Below are 18,298 nucleotides of genomic sequence, written 5' to 3' on the forward strand. Positions count from 1 at the left end.
TCGGCCTCAAGGGGCCGATTTTAAACCAGTAATACAACCATGTCCAGAGAGACGCCCCGCTCATTCAAACGCCGAGCATCTGTAGGGCGCTTGGCCGGGAGCACCTTGGCTCGCGGCCTCCCCGCCCCTCGTTCCTTCTCGGTCGCGGCGAAAGCCCGGATCGCGGGACGCGGCCGCGAGGATCGGGGCCGCGAACGCGGCGCGGCGCCGGCGGCCCGCCGCACCGGGCATGCTCAGTGGCGCGGCCTGCCGGGCGGCCTCGCGAGCCGCCCCCGGATCTGCGCGGCGGCGGCGGCGGCGGCGGCGGCAGCGGCGACGTGAGCGCGCAGGGGGCGGCGGCCTCGCCCCGTCTCTCTCACGGCGCCTGGGTCGGGTGGGTGACGCCGAGCGCGAGATGTCGGACTTCGACAGTAACCCGTTTGCCGACCCGGACCTCAACAACCCTTTCAAGGTGAGCGTCGTCCCCAGCATCTCCCGCCGCCGTGACGTGTCGTTGTTTGGGTAAACCGACAAGTTTCCTTCGCGCCCACGGCGCCCGCTACTCAGCCCCTGAGACCGAGGCGCGGGGCCGCTGCGGCCCCCGTGTCACTCGTGTGGGGGTCAGAGTGGGACCTCCTGATCTCCCCGTGCGGCCGGGCTCCCCCCTTCCCCGACCGGAGAGGGTCGTGCCCTGGCCCGGGAGTGGGGGCTCCCGAGGCTGCGGCGTTCCCGGCCCGCCTCCCGGGAGCAGGGCGGGCGAGCGCCCGGAGCAGGTGGACTCGTCACCTGCGAGGCCGGCGCGGCCGGGCCGGGCCGGGCCGAGGGCCAGCACGCCGCAGCAGAAGGGGGCTCGCCCTCCGGCGGGGTTGTCATGGGGACCCGCGGCGGCGGCTGCGGGGAGCTGCTGGGGTGATGGCCGCGATGTGGAGGAGAGGTGAGGGCGCCGAGTACATTGTGATTTTTAAAAAGGGTTTTGTTTTTATTTTATGAACTTGTGTTGCGCCCGGATACCGCACGCGGCGCTGCCATTCCTGCTCCCCACCGTTTGCCTGAGGTTGGAGGTGCGGATAGCAAAGCCTAAGTTCCATATAAATAAACACACCTGGAAAACAATAGTGCACGTGGACGAGCGTCTTCCTTTCCAGGCGCTCTTAGTAAGGTAAACGCGATATTTCCCAAGCTCCTGGGGCGTCAGCTGTTCTCTGAGCTCTGTGAGGATAGCCTTTCCACCGTGAGCTGCTTTCCTTGGAGTCTGCCTTGTAGATTTCCAGCTTCCGAAGGGCTTGGCTTAGAAACGGGTAAAGGAAGGCGGCTACGACGTTCATTATCTGCGCCGAAATGAATGCAATGTCAAAGGAACTATCTTTCTAAAAAGTACCACTCCAGGTTTCTCAGTGATCGCATTTGTTTAGCACATGTAATTTATTTATGACTATTGGTTGAAGTTGGTTCTTTAATTTCCCCTGCATATGTATCAGTACAATAGTAACAATTTGTGGTCGTACAAGGGTCGCTTTTCTGGCTTGTTGAGTTTACGTCTTTTCTTTTTTACTCCTGGTTTTATTAATAATTCTAGAAAAGGAGAAACACCCCTTCCCTGTTGATCGCCTGATAATTTCATGGAGGATTTATCTTAAGTAAATGATTCCGGTTGTCACCTACAGTTTGACTCACCCTATAGAAATGTGGAATGGACTCAGTCAGCTATTCTTTGCCTTTAATATCACCTAAGAAAATTCTATACACCTGGCCTGAAACTTTCAGTTTTTAGAGATAATATGGTTGTACTTTGAGGAGAATTTTTTTTCCCCCTAGAAATTAGTATTTAGTATTCCATCATTCCATGTTGTGGAAAATTAGATTATTGTTTAATCATAGGCATTCTGAAGCGACATCTCATAACTTGCTAGATGAGTGTTATTTTAGAATATTTTGAGGTATAACACAGAGAACCTGTCAGCTCTTCCTAATTCAAACAATTCATTGATGCTATTTATTTAGCATCTGACCGTTTTGCTATTTTCTATTATACTGTACCATTTCCTGGCTTTTATTAGGTAGCTAGTTCTCTTGTTAGGGCAAGACAATGTTACCTTTTTAGCCCAGACTGCTTTTTTTAAATTACTAGTTTTGATTGGACTATAGTTGCTTTACAGTGTCATGTTTCTGCTGTCCAGCAGAGTAAATCAGCTCTATGCATACATATATTCTTTTTTCTATTTCCTTCTCATTTAGGTCACCACAGGGCAGTGAGTACAGACTGCTTTTTCATCGCATATAGTGTTTCCATGACACTTTCCTCTTCTGCAGTACTTAAGGTTGCTGTAGTAATTCTAAACCCAAAAGTAGCTTTAAATACTCATTCATTGTGGCATAAAATTATAAACCATTCTTGTTCTTTATAAGTGGATGCATTCAGAGGACAGTGATTATTTAGGTTCATAAAATTCTTCAAAGATAGATCAATTCAGGCCTCAAGAGAACTTGGTTGTACACCTTTACCTATTTTCGGTGACTTTTATCATTGTGTACCTGACCTTTTATCTTTCCATTTAAGTTCAGCTGCCTTTTTCTTCTCACAGTAAAAGTTTACATTTATAGCATATTCTTTTTTCTTGCTACTATTGGTTTCCTTTCATGTAAATGTTGATTTTTGAAATAGCATTTGTGGTCATCTCTACTTAAATATAAAACATTCCCAGATTCGTCTTTGTGTTAACCTTATCATCAACTTTCCTTACAAACCAGTTCTTATTTTCAATATTTGAAATATTTTAGTATTCAAAAATAAAGTTCATATTTGAAAAATATATGTATTTCACATTTGTCAGCCATCCTAATTTCTTCTTGATTTAAAACTACTTGATTTCCACTGCTAAATTGCTAACTTGCCCATTGTCTTACATCCAGGTGTAGGTAGTGTGGAATTGGCATTAGAATTTAGAGCACCTGATTCTTGCTCTGTTGCTGATGGCACTATATAATCTTGCCTGTTTGCATTTCTGACATCAAAATTCTTGTGTGTGTTTGGTGCTGGAACTGGAGGGTCTCATATTTAAAAGCTTTGGCTCGAGAGTTTAAAACAAAAACACTGCGTTTAATTCTGGCTTTGTCTCTGACAGGCCAGCTGCAAAACCTTGGAAAGTTGCTTAGCCTGTATATCTTAGTTTACTGTTATGTAGAATATAGTAATAGTACCTTCTTTATAGGATTGTTAATCGGATTAGGTGAACATACATTTAGTGTGTTATAACTACTCAAAGCAAGGTGGCTTTAATTAGATAATAATAATTAGTATTAATAGTAATTCAAGGGACTATATTTATAGTTAACCATTTTATTTTTGCTTATTAATTTCATGAAATTCATATTCCCTTTGAGTCTCCTAGAGTATTAGAAGCTGTTTGGTGGGTCATGACTGAGAAATCAAGGCCAAAAATAAGTGGTTTGCTTTAGTTTGTTCTACTAGATCAGACGCAGGTTGTCTGAAGTCTAGTGCTTTGCCACTACACGTGCTTCCTCCCCAATAAAAAAAAATCTCTGTATTAAAATTGAGCAACTGTCCACTTTATTTTAACCTCAAAAATTAATTCTACTCTATTGAAATAATCTATTTAAAATGGCCTATAATTCAGTGTTCTTATTTAAGTTGTCTTTTTAGTTTCAGTAATACCAGTGGTATCCTAAGAGTTTATTTGAAGTTGAAAATCGAAAACCTTGTCTTAAAAAGAGGTCCATAATTCAAGGATGTTACCCATTTTGTTTTCATTTACAGCAAGTGGTTAGCACTCTTATCCATTTAAAATATTTAGACTGGAGATTGGATAACACTAGGAAAGGACTTTAAGGAATTTTTCTGTGGTAGTCTAATTTGGAAACTTTTATCTTTCAGCATTAATCTGGAACATATTGGTAGTAATTTATGGTTTATGGTATTTTATGTTCATGTCAACTGCATGAGTTCCCACTGTTTTCCTCAGGTCCGTATTTTGAAAAAGCTTCCACTGAACTGCTGATTATGTTTCATCAAATAAAGATGCATCATTATTTTATTTACCTCTCTCAGTTATCTCTGGAGAAGGCAATGGCACCCCACTCCAGTCCTCTTGCCTGGAAAATCCCATGGATGGAGGAGCCTGGTGGGCTGCAGTCCATGGGGTTGCTAAGAGTTGTACATGACCAAGTGTCTTCACTTTCACTTTTCACTTTCATGCATTGGAGAAGGAAATGGCAACCCACTCCAGTGTTCTTGCCTGGAAAATCCCATGGACGGAGGAGCCTGGTGGGCTGCTGTCTGTGGGGTCGCACAGGGTCGGACACGACTGAAGTGCCTTAGCAGCAGCAGCAGCAGTTACCTATTGCTGTGTAACAAATATTCAGTACTTGCAAAATCCTCGGATTTGGAGGCCGACTGCATAACACTAGTTTATATAAGGGACTTGAGCATCTGTGGATTTTGGTATCCAAAGGGGCCCTGAAACCAATCTCTGCTTATATACTAACGGATGATTGCCTGTAATCCCAAAATGTAGTGGCTTAAAACAACATTTATTCAGTATTTTGTTATTTGAGTTAGATTTAGCTGGGCAGTTTGTTTTTAAATGTTACTGTCTAGAGTCACTCATATGCCTTCAGTTATCCAGCAGCTTGGCCAGGGTGGGGTAGTATAAGATGTCCTGGCGGTTACCTGGGGCTATCTGTGGGCACAAAATAGGTTCTCTTTCATGTGGCCTTTCTGAGGAGTAGTCTGGGCTTTTTTCATGGTAGCAGCAGTGTTTCAAGAGGAAAAGAGTGAAAGCCACAAGGCTTCTTGAGTCATTTCATTTTTGCTACTATTCTGTTAGTCGAAACAAGCCACAAAGCAGTCCAGATTTAAAAAAGGAGTTGGGAGGATGAGACTTCACTTCTTGATGGAAGGAACTGTGCCCCTCTTGATATAGACCTGGGAAATGAAAAGATAAACTTAGTGTAAAATGGTGAGACACGTACAGGATAACATCAGTAGAACTCCCACCATGTGGAGGAGGAGTGGGAGGCACATCGCAGTCACTGGTAAGATGTGTGTGCATGCTCAGTCATGTCTGACTCTCTGTGACCCCATGGATTGTAGCCTGCCAGGCTCCTCTGTCCACGGGATTTCCCAGGCAAGAAAACTGGAGTGGATTGCCATTGCCTTCTCCAGGGGATCTTCCCGATCAGGGATCGAACCAGCATCTCCTGCATTAGCAGGCAGATTCTTTACCACTGAACCACCTTCGAAGCCCACTGGTGTGAATAACAAGTACGAAATCGAGCTAGGTTCATTAGTTGGGGTCCCCTGTTTTGGGGGCAATGCATGTTCTTTGATTAGGGCCCATTTCTGTTACCTTGGAAACATTTCCTAATCTTTTATCTTCTGCTTTTGGCTCTACCTTTTAAGAAGCCTTTCTTTTCCATAAATTATCCATTTGTGACTGAGTAGTATTTTTCAATCTGCTTCCTTCTCATTGACAATTAGGAGTCCAAAAAAACTCTCTTCAATTTGAAGTTGTTTCTTTTAGTCCAGGCTGGTAAACTCTCTCCACAATTTGTTCATCTTGTTGTTGTTCAGTTGCTCAGTTGTGTCCAACTCTTTGCGACCCCGTGGACTGCAACATGCCATGCCTCCGTGTCCTTCACCGTCTCCTGAGGCCTGATCAAACTAATGTCCATTGAGTCGGTGATGCCGTCCAACCATCTTGGCCTCTGTTGTCCCCTTCTCCTCCTGCCTTCACTTTTTCCCAGCATCAGGGTCTTTTGTAATGAGTTGGCCCTTTGCACCAGGTGGCCGAAAATATTGGAACTGCAGCTTCATCATCAGTCCTTCTGATGAATATTCAGGATTGATTTCCATTAGAATGGACTGGTTTGATCTCCTTGTAGTCCAAGGGACTCTGAAGAGTGTTCCACAGTTCAAAGAGTGCACCACTGTTCAAAAGAATCAATTCTTCAGTGCTCTGCCTTCTTTATGGTCCAACTCTCACATCCATACATGACTACTGAAAAAATCATAACTTTGAGTATATGGGCCTTTGTTGGCAAAGTAATGTACCTGCTTTTTAATATGCTGGCAAGGTTTGTCATAGCCTTTCTTCAAGGAGCAAGCGTCTTTTAATTTCATGGCTGCAGTCACTAACTGAAGTGATTTTGGGGCCCAAGAAAATAAAGTCTGTCACTGTTTCCATTGTTTGCTCATCTATTTGCCATGAAGTGATGGGACTGGATGCCGTGATCTTAGTTTTTGAATGTTGAGTTTTTTTTTTTTTTTTTGAATGTTGAGTTTTAAGTCAGCTTTTTCACTCTCCCCTTTCACTTTCATCAAGAGGCTCTTTAGTTCCTCTTTGCTTTCTGCCATAAGGGTGGTGTCATCTGCATATCTGAGGTTATTGATATTTCCTCCAGCAATCTTGATTCCAGCTTGTGCTTCGTCCAGTAGAGCGTTTTTCATGATGTACTCTGCATATAAATTAAATAAGCAGGATGACAATATACAGCCTTGACGTACTCCTTTCCCAATTTGGAACCAGTTAGTTGTTCCTGTCCGATTTTAGCTGTTGCTTCTTGACCTGCATACAGATTTCTCAGGAGGCAGGTAAGGTGGTTTGGTATTCCTATCTCTTGAAGAATTTTCCACAGTTTGTTGTGATCCACACAGTCAAAGTGTAAGTCAGTGAAGCAGAATTAGATGTTTTTCTGGAATTCTCTTGCTTTTTCGATGATCCTGTGGATGTTGGCAATTTGATCTCTGGTTCCCCTGCCTTTTCTAAATCCAGCTTGAAAATCTGGAAGTTCTTGGTTCATGTACTGTTGAAGTCTGGCTTGGAGAATTTTGAGCATTACTTTGCTAGTGTGTGAAATGAGTGCAATTGTGTGGTAGTTTGCACATTCTTTGACACTACCTTTCTTTGGGATTGGAATGAAAACTGACCTTTTTCAGTCCTTTGGCCACTGCTGAATTTTCCAGATTTGCTGGCATATTGAGTGCAGCACTTTCACAGCATCATCTTTGAGGATATGAAATAGCTCAGTTGGAATTCTATCACCTCCACTAGCTTTGTTGGTAGTAATGCTTCCTAAGGCCCCCTTAACTTCACACTCCAGGATGTCTGGCTGTAGGTGAGTGATCACACCATTGTGGTTATCTGGGTCTTTTTTATGTAGTTCTTTTTTATATAGTTCTTTTTTTTTTATATAGATCTTTTTTATATAGTTCTTCTGTGTATTCTTGTCACGTCTTCTTTTTTTTTTTTGTCACCTCTTCTTAATGTCTTCTGCTTCTGTTAGGTCCCTACTGTTTCTGTCCTTTATTGTGCACATATTTACATGAAATGTTCCCTTGATATCTCTAATTTTCTTGAAGAGATCGCTTGTCTTTCCCATTCTATTATTTTCCTCTATTTCTTTGCATTGTTGACTTAGGAAGGTTTTCTTATCTCTCCTTGCTATTCTTTGGAACTCTGCATTCAGATAGGTATATCTTTCCTTTTCTCCTTTGCCTCTAACTTCTCTTCTTTTCTCAATCATTTGTAAGTCCTCCTCAGACAACCAGTTTGCCTTTTTCATTTGTTTTTCTTGGGAATGGTTTTGATCACTGTCTGCTGTACAGTTTTACCAACCTTTGTCCATAGTTCTTCAGGCATTCTGTCTATCAGATCTAATCTCTTATTCATCTTACGCAGATTCAAACTGTCCTTTAAAACACATCCGTAATTCTTTCTGAGACAGTCTTATTTATTTAGGGTAGATTGTCAGGGTGCTATGGATCAACACTCTAAAGATATGTAGAAACCTTTTGTCTAGATTGAGTGTCTCCTACGGCCAGTGAAAGCTTTCAGGGTGCTAGGGTGGGTGGGGTATCTCTCACAATAACGAAATGACAAAACTAGTGTTTGAATATGTTTTGTAATATTTTGGTCTTTGGTTTTAACAACAGTTGTAACAGAAAATGTGTTTGTGAGAATTTTTAAATATAAACTGTTCTTTTGCTGATGTTGCCTCCCACCAAAAGGTCTTTTGGAGCATATTTAATATTTTAGTAGTGTTGAATGAAGATCCAGGAAATTTACTGGATATTTTCTTAATATGAATCATAGTGTTAGGTGGTTCTTGAAAAATATATATTGGATTAATGAAGTTAGTTGCCAGTTCTTAAAAGTGAGTCTACAATGTTCTGTTTTTGTCCATCCAATGAGCATTGCCTTCAGTTTCAAGTACATATTTAAAGAGTGGTTTGAGCAAGATAGGTTGTGCCCAGAAAGAAGTCAGAATGACCGTGCGTCTGGAATCAAGTCCTCGGAAGAATAATGTAAGTTTGTTCAGTGGGTTTAGTCTACAGAAGGCTAAAGGGAAGTTTGAGATACATAGATACTTGAAGGGTTCTTAGTTGGTTGAGAAAATAAATTTGTTCTTGCTTCAGAAAAAAGGCCAAATGACAGAATTTATGTGAAAATAGATTTAGTCCTAAACTAAAGATGTAAAATATATATATATATATATATATTTTTTTTTTTTTTTAAATAGTCTGACAATGCTGTTTAGGTATGGAGTTCCTCAGCACTTGAAGGAATTCATGCAGAATTTGAATGACTTATCACAGCTGCTAAGGCAGAGACTTTCGTTTCAAGTTTTTTTTTTCCCCTTACTTTAAAATTCTCTGTTACATTTTTATACACTTATGGACCATTTGTGAATGCATAAATTCTCTCGTTTTAATAGATCAGATATCAGAATTGAGTCTGGTCATCTCAGAGAAGAGGGTTTATGTTCTAGGATCCTATTATGCTCTGTATCCCAGCATCTACTTAGGGAGCAGCCTGAAGTGACTGCTTCCCCACAGGCCGTCATCTCCTATATTGTGTGATGCTTGCCATGCTGGCCATAGCTGACTGATCTTATCAGAGGTACCTGGCTCAGCGGAAGCAGGTCTTTGGGCTGATGAGGAACAGATAAGAGCTCTTGGTCCAAAGCTTTTGCCCCAACAAGAACAGTGATAGTTAACTGAACTTTGTCTCCAGGAACATGAACTGAGAGCACAGAGAAAGTTACGGCAAAAATGTAGTGGGGATAACTGTGGAGAGACATGAGGAGAGAGCCAAATCATCTTAATCATGAAGCGCTGGAGTAGGGATCAGATGACCAGGGCTTCTGAGGTAATTTTCTAGAACCGCAGTCCTTATTAGAGCTGCTCTTGAACTACAAAAGATATTGTCCTGTTTTGAAGAATTCCAGCCTTTGTGAAACATGGAATCTTTCTTTCTTTGTATGCAGAGTCCATTTCTTTCAACCAGAATTGCTCACAGGTAAATGCAAATTAACATCTTCTAAACAAAATCATGATTGAATCAAGCCTGTATCTAGACTGAATACAGATATAAATGATAGAATACAGGTTGTCATGATACAGTTAAAGTTGTAGTTAGTTTTGGTGGTAATGAAAATTCAAACACTATGGGGTGTTTTTAAATCACAAGGAGGAAATTTCCCAATGTTTCATAGGTGTGGAACGTAAAAGACAATGTGGAGGTTGGTTGGAATTGACTTTGTACCAAATCCCCTTTCCTGTGCAAGAAATGCCATAAGAAGTCCTTGTAAACGTGTGCAGAGAGCAATCCAATAACCTCCTCTCTGGCCTTTGGGTGCTTGTAAGAATTAGTAATGCCAGTTCATCAGTTGATGGATATTTGAGTTGTTTCTACCTTTTGAGTTTTATGAATAATGCTGCTCTAAACACCCGTGTACAAGTTTTTGTTTGAACATTTGCTTTAATTTTCTTGGGTGTATACCTGAGAGTAGAATCGCTGGGGCTTGTGGTAACTATGTTGAATCATTTGAGGAATAGCCAGACAGTTTTTCAAAGTGGCTGCACCATTTCGTATGTATTCCTGCCTGCAGTGTATGAGGGTTTCACATTCTCTACATCCTAATCAACACTTGTTACCTGTTAATAATTCTAGTCATCCTAGTGAATGTGAAGTATCTCATTTTGTTTTTTTTTTTCTTTTTGGTTTTGACTTGCATATTGTCATATGATGTTGAATTTATTTTTATGTGCTTATTGGCCATTTGTATATCATCTTTGGAGAAATGTCTATTCATATCCTTTGCCTCTTTTAAAATTTGGTTGTCTTTCATTGAATTGTAAGAGACTTTAAAAAAATATGTTCTGGATTTAAGATCTTTATGCAGATAAAGGATTTACAAGTGTTTTCTCCCATTTTATTGGTTAATTTTTTACTTTCTTGTTAATGTTCTTTGACGCACAAAAGTTCTAAATTCTGGTTAAGTCCAAATTATCTATATTTAGATTCTGTGTTTTGATATTTTATCTAAGAGTCCTTTGCCAGACCTCAGGTTGTGAGCATTTATCCCAGTTTTCTTCAGGAAGTTTTATAGTTTTAGCTCTTATGTTTAGCTTTATGATTAATTTTGCATTAATTTTTGTGTAGGGTGTGAAGTAAGGTCCAACTTCATTGTTTTGAATATGGATATCCAGTTGTTCCAACACCATTTGTTGAACCATTGTTTTTTCCCCTTTGAATGATCTTGGCACCCTTGTTGTAAAACTTTATTCTTAATCTATGTTTTTGCAAAAGAAATGAAGAATTTTTGTTAAAAAGCCCTTCATATTTCATGAAAAATGGCTCCCAAGAACCTGCTGAAGTCCCTAGACTGTGTGTGTGTGTGTGTGTATACAAGCTTGCTAATCTTCCCAAATCCATAGAGCTAGTGTAGCAACTGTTTCTAATCTCTGCTTGTTTCAAAACTTTAAAAAAGTGTAATAATGAGTTTTACACTTACTTTTAGAATGTAATTATGAATACATCAATATTACCAACTTGATACTTTTTTTCTTTATAAGAGTCTTCTATTTATTTTACAGAGTACAGATGAATTGTTGAAATTTTTTTATATCAGCAAAGCTGTTAGAACCTCTTAAAAGAAGAAAACAAGGAATAAGTGTAAATTATAAACGTGTTGTGCATTTTGAGTATTGCTGAGATCAAACACTGACTTTTGGTGAGATCAAACTAGGAAGAAAGGGTTTGTGATAGGTATACATTGATAATTTTAACTTGATTGTTAATAGAAGAAAAGTAAATTAGACATTTGAATGCAGTGATTTAGTATATGTAGCTGTTAAAGAGTTTTGCTTATCAAACAGAACAGTGCATATCATATGAACAGTATATACTCAGCAAGTAATGGATGTTTCTTCTCAGTTCAAGAGAAATGAGCAAAGGTAGAGCTGTGTGTGTGCTGTTGGCAGTCATTTCTGCAAGAATCCTCCAGTGGTGGTTGGAATTCTCATCCAGTGATGTGGGGAATATGTGGGAGGTGGAGGTGATAGGAAAAGAGGAGCAAGAATAAGGGCCAGTCATGGCCGGGGCTAGCATACTAGCGTAAATTTACTAGTGGAATTTTACTATTTTCCCAAAGTGGTTTATGCTTGTTTTAACTTGATTTAGCCAGTCTTGTGGTTTTATTTATGGCCTACCATGCCTAATTTTTGGCATCTCAAGTAGTCATAAATTTTAGTGAATTGCTCACAAGTAAGTGGCATATTATAAAACTGTAATTAATGTATTCCCTAAACTTCAAAGAAGTGTTACATGGTTTTTCTATTTGATTTAAAAAAAAATGTATGGAAATGTTTATATTTGAATCTCAGGGGAGCTTAACCACCATTTAGAGTTGAGTTCATAAGAAAGTGTTCCTTGAGCTATATGTATTGCAACAAACATTTACGTGTTCTTACCGCAGTGCTGGGGGCTTAGAGGAAGGAGTTAGTGAAATCTACAGAGGTGGTCCAGGGGAGTAGGTAAAGGCATGGCGTTCTAGCCAGGAGCCTGATTTGCTTGTTCACCTCCCAGCTAGGTGACCTTATGCAAATTGCTTAATTTTTCTGCTTTCCATATTTATTTGATTTTTTTTTTTAACACTTCTTATGGTTACAGGAGTTTAGCTTTTGAACTAAGACAAAGATAAGAAGCTCTTAAAATAACAGATAAAGGAAATAAATAATGGTGCAAGTTTCCCTTTGGTTGCAACATGTGATTATTTATTCTTCTCCTTTATTTTATCCCTAAATTGCCTATATTTTCTAAGGCAGACTCTAATTTTTATTAACTTTTAAACTTTTGGTATTAACAGAAATAGCAACAAAAACAAAACGTAGAAATTACTGGTTGTCTTACAAAGCATGGGGATTTTAGAAGCTATTATATATCACAACTTGAGCTGAGGATAATAGAGTTCATTTTATTTTTATGACAGATTACCTTGTGGTGCAAACTTTGTTTAAATGGTGAAAAGTTGTAAACTTGGTTGTTTAATGTTGATTTTTAAAAAGGATATCTAATGTTCTTTTTATTATATTTGAGGCTAAATAGTTTTTTAAGTTGTGATTATGATTACCTTTTGAAGTCATGGGAAGCTGGCAGGATGAATCCCTGGTGTCACAGTTGGAATGCTGAATGCTTTCTGCCTATGGATATATTGTTGTAGATTTGGATTTGCTGGTTTGAAGAGCTTAACCACTAAGTTAGCAAGGGTAGGTTATTTATTTAGCCAGAACTTGTTTGTTTGTTTTTTTTTTTTAACTTGCCTTCTTAATGGTTTTTTTATTTTTTTCTTTTATTTTTATTAGTTGGAGGCTAATTACTTTACAGTATTGTAGTGTTTTTTGCCATACATTGACATGAATCAGCCATGGGTTTACATGTGTTCCCCATCCCGATCCCCCCTCCCACCTCCCTCCCCACCCGATTCCTCTGGGTCTTCCCAGTGCACCGCCCCCGAGCACTTGTCTCATTCATCCAACCTGGGCTGGTGATCTATTTCACCCTTGATGGTATACTTGTTTCAGTGCTATTCTCTCTGAACATCCCACCCTTGCCTTCTCCCACAGAGTCCCAAAGTCTGTTCTGTACATCTGTGTCTCTTTTTCTGTTTTGCATATAGGGTTATCGTTACCATCTTTTAAAATTCCATATATATGCGTTAGTATACTGTATTGGTCTTTATCTTTCTGGCTTACTTCACTCTGTATAATGGGCTCCAGAACTTGTTTCTTAAGAAAATGTTCCTTATGACATATATTTGAGGTGGAAGGGCTACATTTGAAAGTTGACTGCCTATGTGTGTGTGCTCAGTTGCTAAGTCATGTCTGACTCTTTGTGACCCCATGAATCCCATAGACTGTAGCCCACCAGGCTCCTCTGTCCATGGGAATCTCCAGACAAGAATACTGGAGTGGGTTGCCATTTCCTTCTCAATGACTGCCTGTGATATGACCAGACTACTAAGACATTTAAAAATTTGTTCATGGGTATTTGCTGGTCACATTTAGTGGTAATTGTTTTGCTATTTCAGTGTTTAGTATGAATGACAGAAAACTCATTAATCTTGGGGCAGAACCAGTATATATGACAAAACAAACTTTTTGGTGCAAAAATCTCTTCAGAGTTTATTGAAAATAAGGGATGTCATCCCATCCTTAGGATATCAGTTCAGTGACTCATTCATTAGTGGTCATTTGAGCCCACCAGTCAGTTGAACAAATATGAACAAATATTTCCCTGTTTTTTTGCCATCATCTTTTTCTTTTTATGTCTGTATACTTTAGTGCATTTTTGATGGGCATCTAGCTCTTTTAGCTACCCAGTTTCTCAAATTTCAGAAGAAATTTTCATGACTCCATATAGTGGGATGCTAAAATAAAGTATCCAGTTTGTAAGTATGCAAACTCTGGTATCATTGTAGTCTCTGAGAGCCAGATCTCCTGCCCAGTCTCTTTTTTACTTCTTTCCTAATGAGTGTTTCTCTGTTTAATAAGGGCACTGAGTGAGTTGGTATTTAGATTTTGAAGACGTGGATTTTTTTAAAAGGCTTGTTTCTTATTTATGGCTGTGCTGGGTCTTCTTTGCTATGCATGCTTTCTCTGGTGGCAGTGGTCTGGGGCTTCTCTTCATTGTGGAGCGTGGCCTCTCATTTCAGCGGCTCCTCTCGTTGCAGAGAACGGGCTCTAGAACGTAGTTGCAGTGTGTGGACTCAGCAGTTGTGCAGGGCTTGGGTGCCCCGCAGCATGTGGGATCTTCCCGGACTGGGGATTGAACCCAAGTCCCCTGCATTGCAAGGTGGATTTTTAACCATTAGACCACCAGGAAGGCCCTGCATATGGATTTATAGCTGGTTGGCAAGATTTCTTCCAAGAAATGTTACACCTGATTATCTTCTTAAAAAGCAACTCTGAGATATAATTAATTTACCATACCATTAACCAATTTAATGGGTACAGTTTAGTGATTTTTATTATATTTACAGTTGTGTGTCAATACTGTCAATTTTAGGACATTTTCATCACTCTGAAAAGAAATCTCATGACCTTTAGCAGTTATTACCCATTTCCCTCCCGAATTCTCCAGCACTAGGCAGCCCCTAATAGTCTCTCTGGACATTACATATAAATGGAATTGTAAAAAATGTAGTCTTTTATGATTCGCAGTACCGTGTGTTTAAGTTTCATTCATATTGTAGCATGTATCAGAACTTCATTTCTTTTTATTGTCAAATTATAATTCCATTGCATGGATATACCACATTTTATTTGTACATTCATCAGTTGATATAAGTTTGGGTTGTTTCCACTTTTGGCTGGTAGGAATCATGCTACTGTGAATAATTGTACAAGTTTTTATGTGGACACATGGATATGTGTTCCAAAGAATAGCAAGGAGAGATAAGAAAGACTTCCTAAGTCAGCAGTGCAAAGAAATAGAGGAAAGCAATAGAATGAGAAAGACAAATGATCTATTCAAGAAAATTAGAGATACCAAGGGAACATTTCATTCAGAGATGGGCACAATAAAGGACAGAAATGGTATGGACCTAACAGAAGCAGAGATATTAAGAAGAGGTGACAAGAATACAAAAAAGATCTTCATGACCCAGATAACCACAGTGGTGTGGTCACTCACCTAGAGCCAGACATCCTGGAGTGTGAAGTCACATGGGCCTTAGGAAGCATCCCTGTGAACAAAGCTAGTGGAATTGATGGAATTCCAGCTGAGCTATTTCAAATCCTCAAAGATGAGGCTGTGAAAATGCTGCACTCAATATGCCAGCAAATTTGGAAAACTCAGCAGTGGCCACAGGACTAGAAAAGGTCAGTTTTCATTCCAATCTCAAAGAAGGATAATGTCAAAGAATGTTCAAACAATTGCACTCATTTCACACACTAGCAAAGTAATGCTCAAAATTCTCCAAGCTAGGCTTCAATAGTATGTGAACTGAGAAACTTACAGACATTCAAGCTGGATTTAGAAAAGGCAGAGGAACCAGAGATCAAATTGCCAACATCCATCGGATCATAGAAAAAGTAAGAGAATTCCAGAAAAACATCTGCTTCATTGACTACACTACAGCCTTTGACTGGGTGGAAACAAACAAACTGGAAAATTCCGAAAGAGATGGGAATACCAGACCAGCTTACCTGCCTCCTGAGAAATCTCTATGCAGGATAGGAAACAACAGTTAGAACTGGACATGGAATAACAGACTGGTTCCAAATCGGGAAAGGAGTACGGCAAGGCTGTATATTGTCATCCTGCTTATTTAACTTACATGCAAAGTACATCATGTAAAATGCCGGGCTGGATGAAGCACAAGCTGGAATCAAGATTGCTGGGAGAAATATCAATAACCTCAGATATGCAGATGACACATCTCTTATGGCAGAAAGCAAAGAGGAACTAGATAGTCTCTTGATGAAAGTGAAAGAGGAGAGTGAAAAAGCTGACTTAAAACTCAACATTCAAAAAATTAAGATCATGGCATCCAGTCCCATCACTTCATGGCAAATAGATGGGGAACAATGGAAATAGTGACAGACTTTATTTCCTTGGGCTCCAAAATCACTTCAGATGGTTGACTGTAGCCATGACATTAAAAGATAACTGTTCCTTGGAAGAAAAGTTATGACCAACCTAGACAGCATATTAAAAAGCAGAGACGTTACTTTGCCAACAGAGGTCCATGTAGTCAAAGCTATGGTTTTTCAGGTAGTCATGTATGGATGTGAGAGTTGGACTTTTTGTGACATAATTGAATTTTCCCAAATGAATGAAAGTGAAATTTTGGTCATTCTTGAATAAATTATAATGACTCGATCAACACTGTTCAGTGGGAATATTATTTGTGCCACATGTGTAATTTAAAATTTTGTAGAAGGTATAGGAAAAGAAATCAGGTGAAATTAATTTTAGTAATACATTTTATTTAACTTCATATGTACAAAATCTCTTTCAACATATAATCGACCTAACAGTTGTTAATGATATTTTACATTGTTTTGTGCTTTAAAATCAGAAACATGATGTGTTTTATACTTTGAGCACCTTTCAGTTTGGATTAGATACATTTCAAGAGTTACATGTGGCTAGTGGCCACTACATTATATGACATAGGTCTAGGTAGATAAAATAGAATATCACAACAGCAGTGGGTTTTAGCTGTGTGTGATAGAAGAATGTCAGTAGTTACCGCTGGTTTAAAGCTTGTCTTCATGCTGTAGCAGTCACTTATGTGGATGGTGAGAATATACCCATCTTTGCAATCTCTACCCCCTGAATGATTTCACCAGTAGTTCATTTTTCATTCCTAAAGACTGGTAAGTTTTCATAGGCCTAAAATATGCTCTTAGATGATTGAGACAGTAAACCAAATTTAGTATACATTTGTTCTCTTCACATTCATCAAATCTGTAGGTGTGACATGAACAAGTTTGTATTTTGAGAAGCTCCTCTTGGTTCACTGTGAAGAATAGATTGGGGAAGGTGTCACACGGCAGAGAAACAGTGGGAAGGCTAGTGCAGTTTACACTGAAAATATAGCCCCTGATGGGAGGGTGTGTGGGTGGGAGATGAGAAGTGCATAGAAAGAAGGGGGCTTATAGTACTAGTTTGAGGGTGATTGAAGGAATGATTTTGAATTTCTTTGCTTGTGTGCATTTTCAAAATAATTGAGACTTAAAGTGTAAGTGTGAGGCGTCCTGTTGAGAAGATGACCATATGAGAGAAAGGGATAACTGATAGGGTAATCCAGAGAAAAGATGGGAAGAGATGAAACTTGTATATAAAGAGGTTTGTTTTTTTTTTGCATAGGTTTTGTTAAGTTGCCTTAAACTTTACAACTGTGGGAAATATCTATCACTAAGAAAATCAAAGGATAAATTAAAGACTAGAGTTGTATTCTCCTCCATCTCCTTAAAATTAGAAGGGAGAGAAAAGGTGAAATTAAAATTAAATTAAGGAGTGATAGAGAGCTGACTTGTGGTTGCCAAGGGGGTGGGGGTTGGGAGAGGGATGGCTGGGAGGTTGGGGTTAGCAGATGTAAGCTGTTACATTTGTTGTTCAGTTGCTGAGTTGTGTCCAGCTCTTTATGACTCTGTGGGTTGCAGCACAGCCAGGCTCCTTGTCCTTCAGTATCTGCCAGAGTTTGCTCAAATTCATGTCTGTTGAGTCGGTGATGCTATCTAACCATCTCATGCTCTGCCACCCCCTTCTCCTTTTGCCTCCAGTCTTTTCCAGCATTGGGGTCTTTTCTATTAAATATGCAATGGATAAGCAACAAGGTTCTACTGTATAGCACTGGGAACTAAATCTTATGCTAAACCATAGTGGAAAAGAATATATATGTGTGTGTGTGTAACTGGATCACTTTGCTGTACAGAAGTTGACACAACATTGTAAATCAACTTCAATTAAAAAAAAAGTGATTTAGCAGCAGTTTGGATGAGTAAGTGTTTCAGATCAGAATGTATACTTGGCATCAGTAAATGGTAATACTTATTAAAATCTTTCTCACCCAGAAGATTTTATTTAAATATAAAATCTTAGTAAACTGTTTTTATGTAAAATTTTAATAGAACACAAAATGGTCAAGAGCATTGGTTCCACCTGTACTGGTTTTAAGGCAAGGAGATATGCTCAGGTTACCTCAGGTGATGGAGGTTTTTGTTTGGATTTTGGGGAGGGAAGGAAGCCCCAAACGCTCAGTCTCTGCTGTTGGGATGAAACAGTTTCTGGGAGCTCATGTGGTGTTTCCTCAGTTCACAGTTCCTGCCCTTTACCTCCCTCCTGCCAAGCCGCGGAAACCGTTTTCACATGAAATCTATAGTTAAAAGACATAAGAATTGGACTTCACTGATTTGAGTGAAGGGTAGGGTTTTTTTTTCCCTCTTCTGCTCCTCTGATGTATCCTTCTTTTCTCTTCTTCCTGTGGTCTCCCTGGGGTCTGTAGGAAT

The 18,298-nt window shown here is 39.6% G+C and overlaps 1 protein-coding gene across 2 annotated transcripts in view; it reads left to right on the forward strand.

The window, feature by feature from the left end:
- The first annotated feature begins 272 nt into the window (after positions 1-272).
- SCAMP1 (secretory carrier membrane protein 1) overlaps positions 273-18,298 on the forward strand; it is a 130,653-nt gene continuing 112,627 nt past the window's right edge. Inside the window, exon 1 of one of the 2 annotated variants that reach the window (XM_065940059.1) lies at positions 273-451. In XM_065940059.1, coding sequence (XP_065796131.1) covers positions 395-451 — 57 coding nt within the window. In that variant the 5' untranslated portion in view covers positions 273-394. The remainder of the gene's footprint in view (positions 452-18,298) is intronic. The other variant, XM_065940058.1, reaches the window with a different exon arrangement.

This window comes from Muntiacus reevesi, chromosome 7 (assembly GCF_963930625.1).
Source record: "Muntiacus reevesi chromosome 7, mMunRee1.1, whole genome shotgun sequence".
Taxonomy (NCBI): domain Eukaryota; kingdom Metazoa; phylum Chordata; class Mammalia; order Artiodactyla; family Cervidae; genus Muntiacus; species Muntiacus reevesi.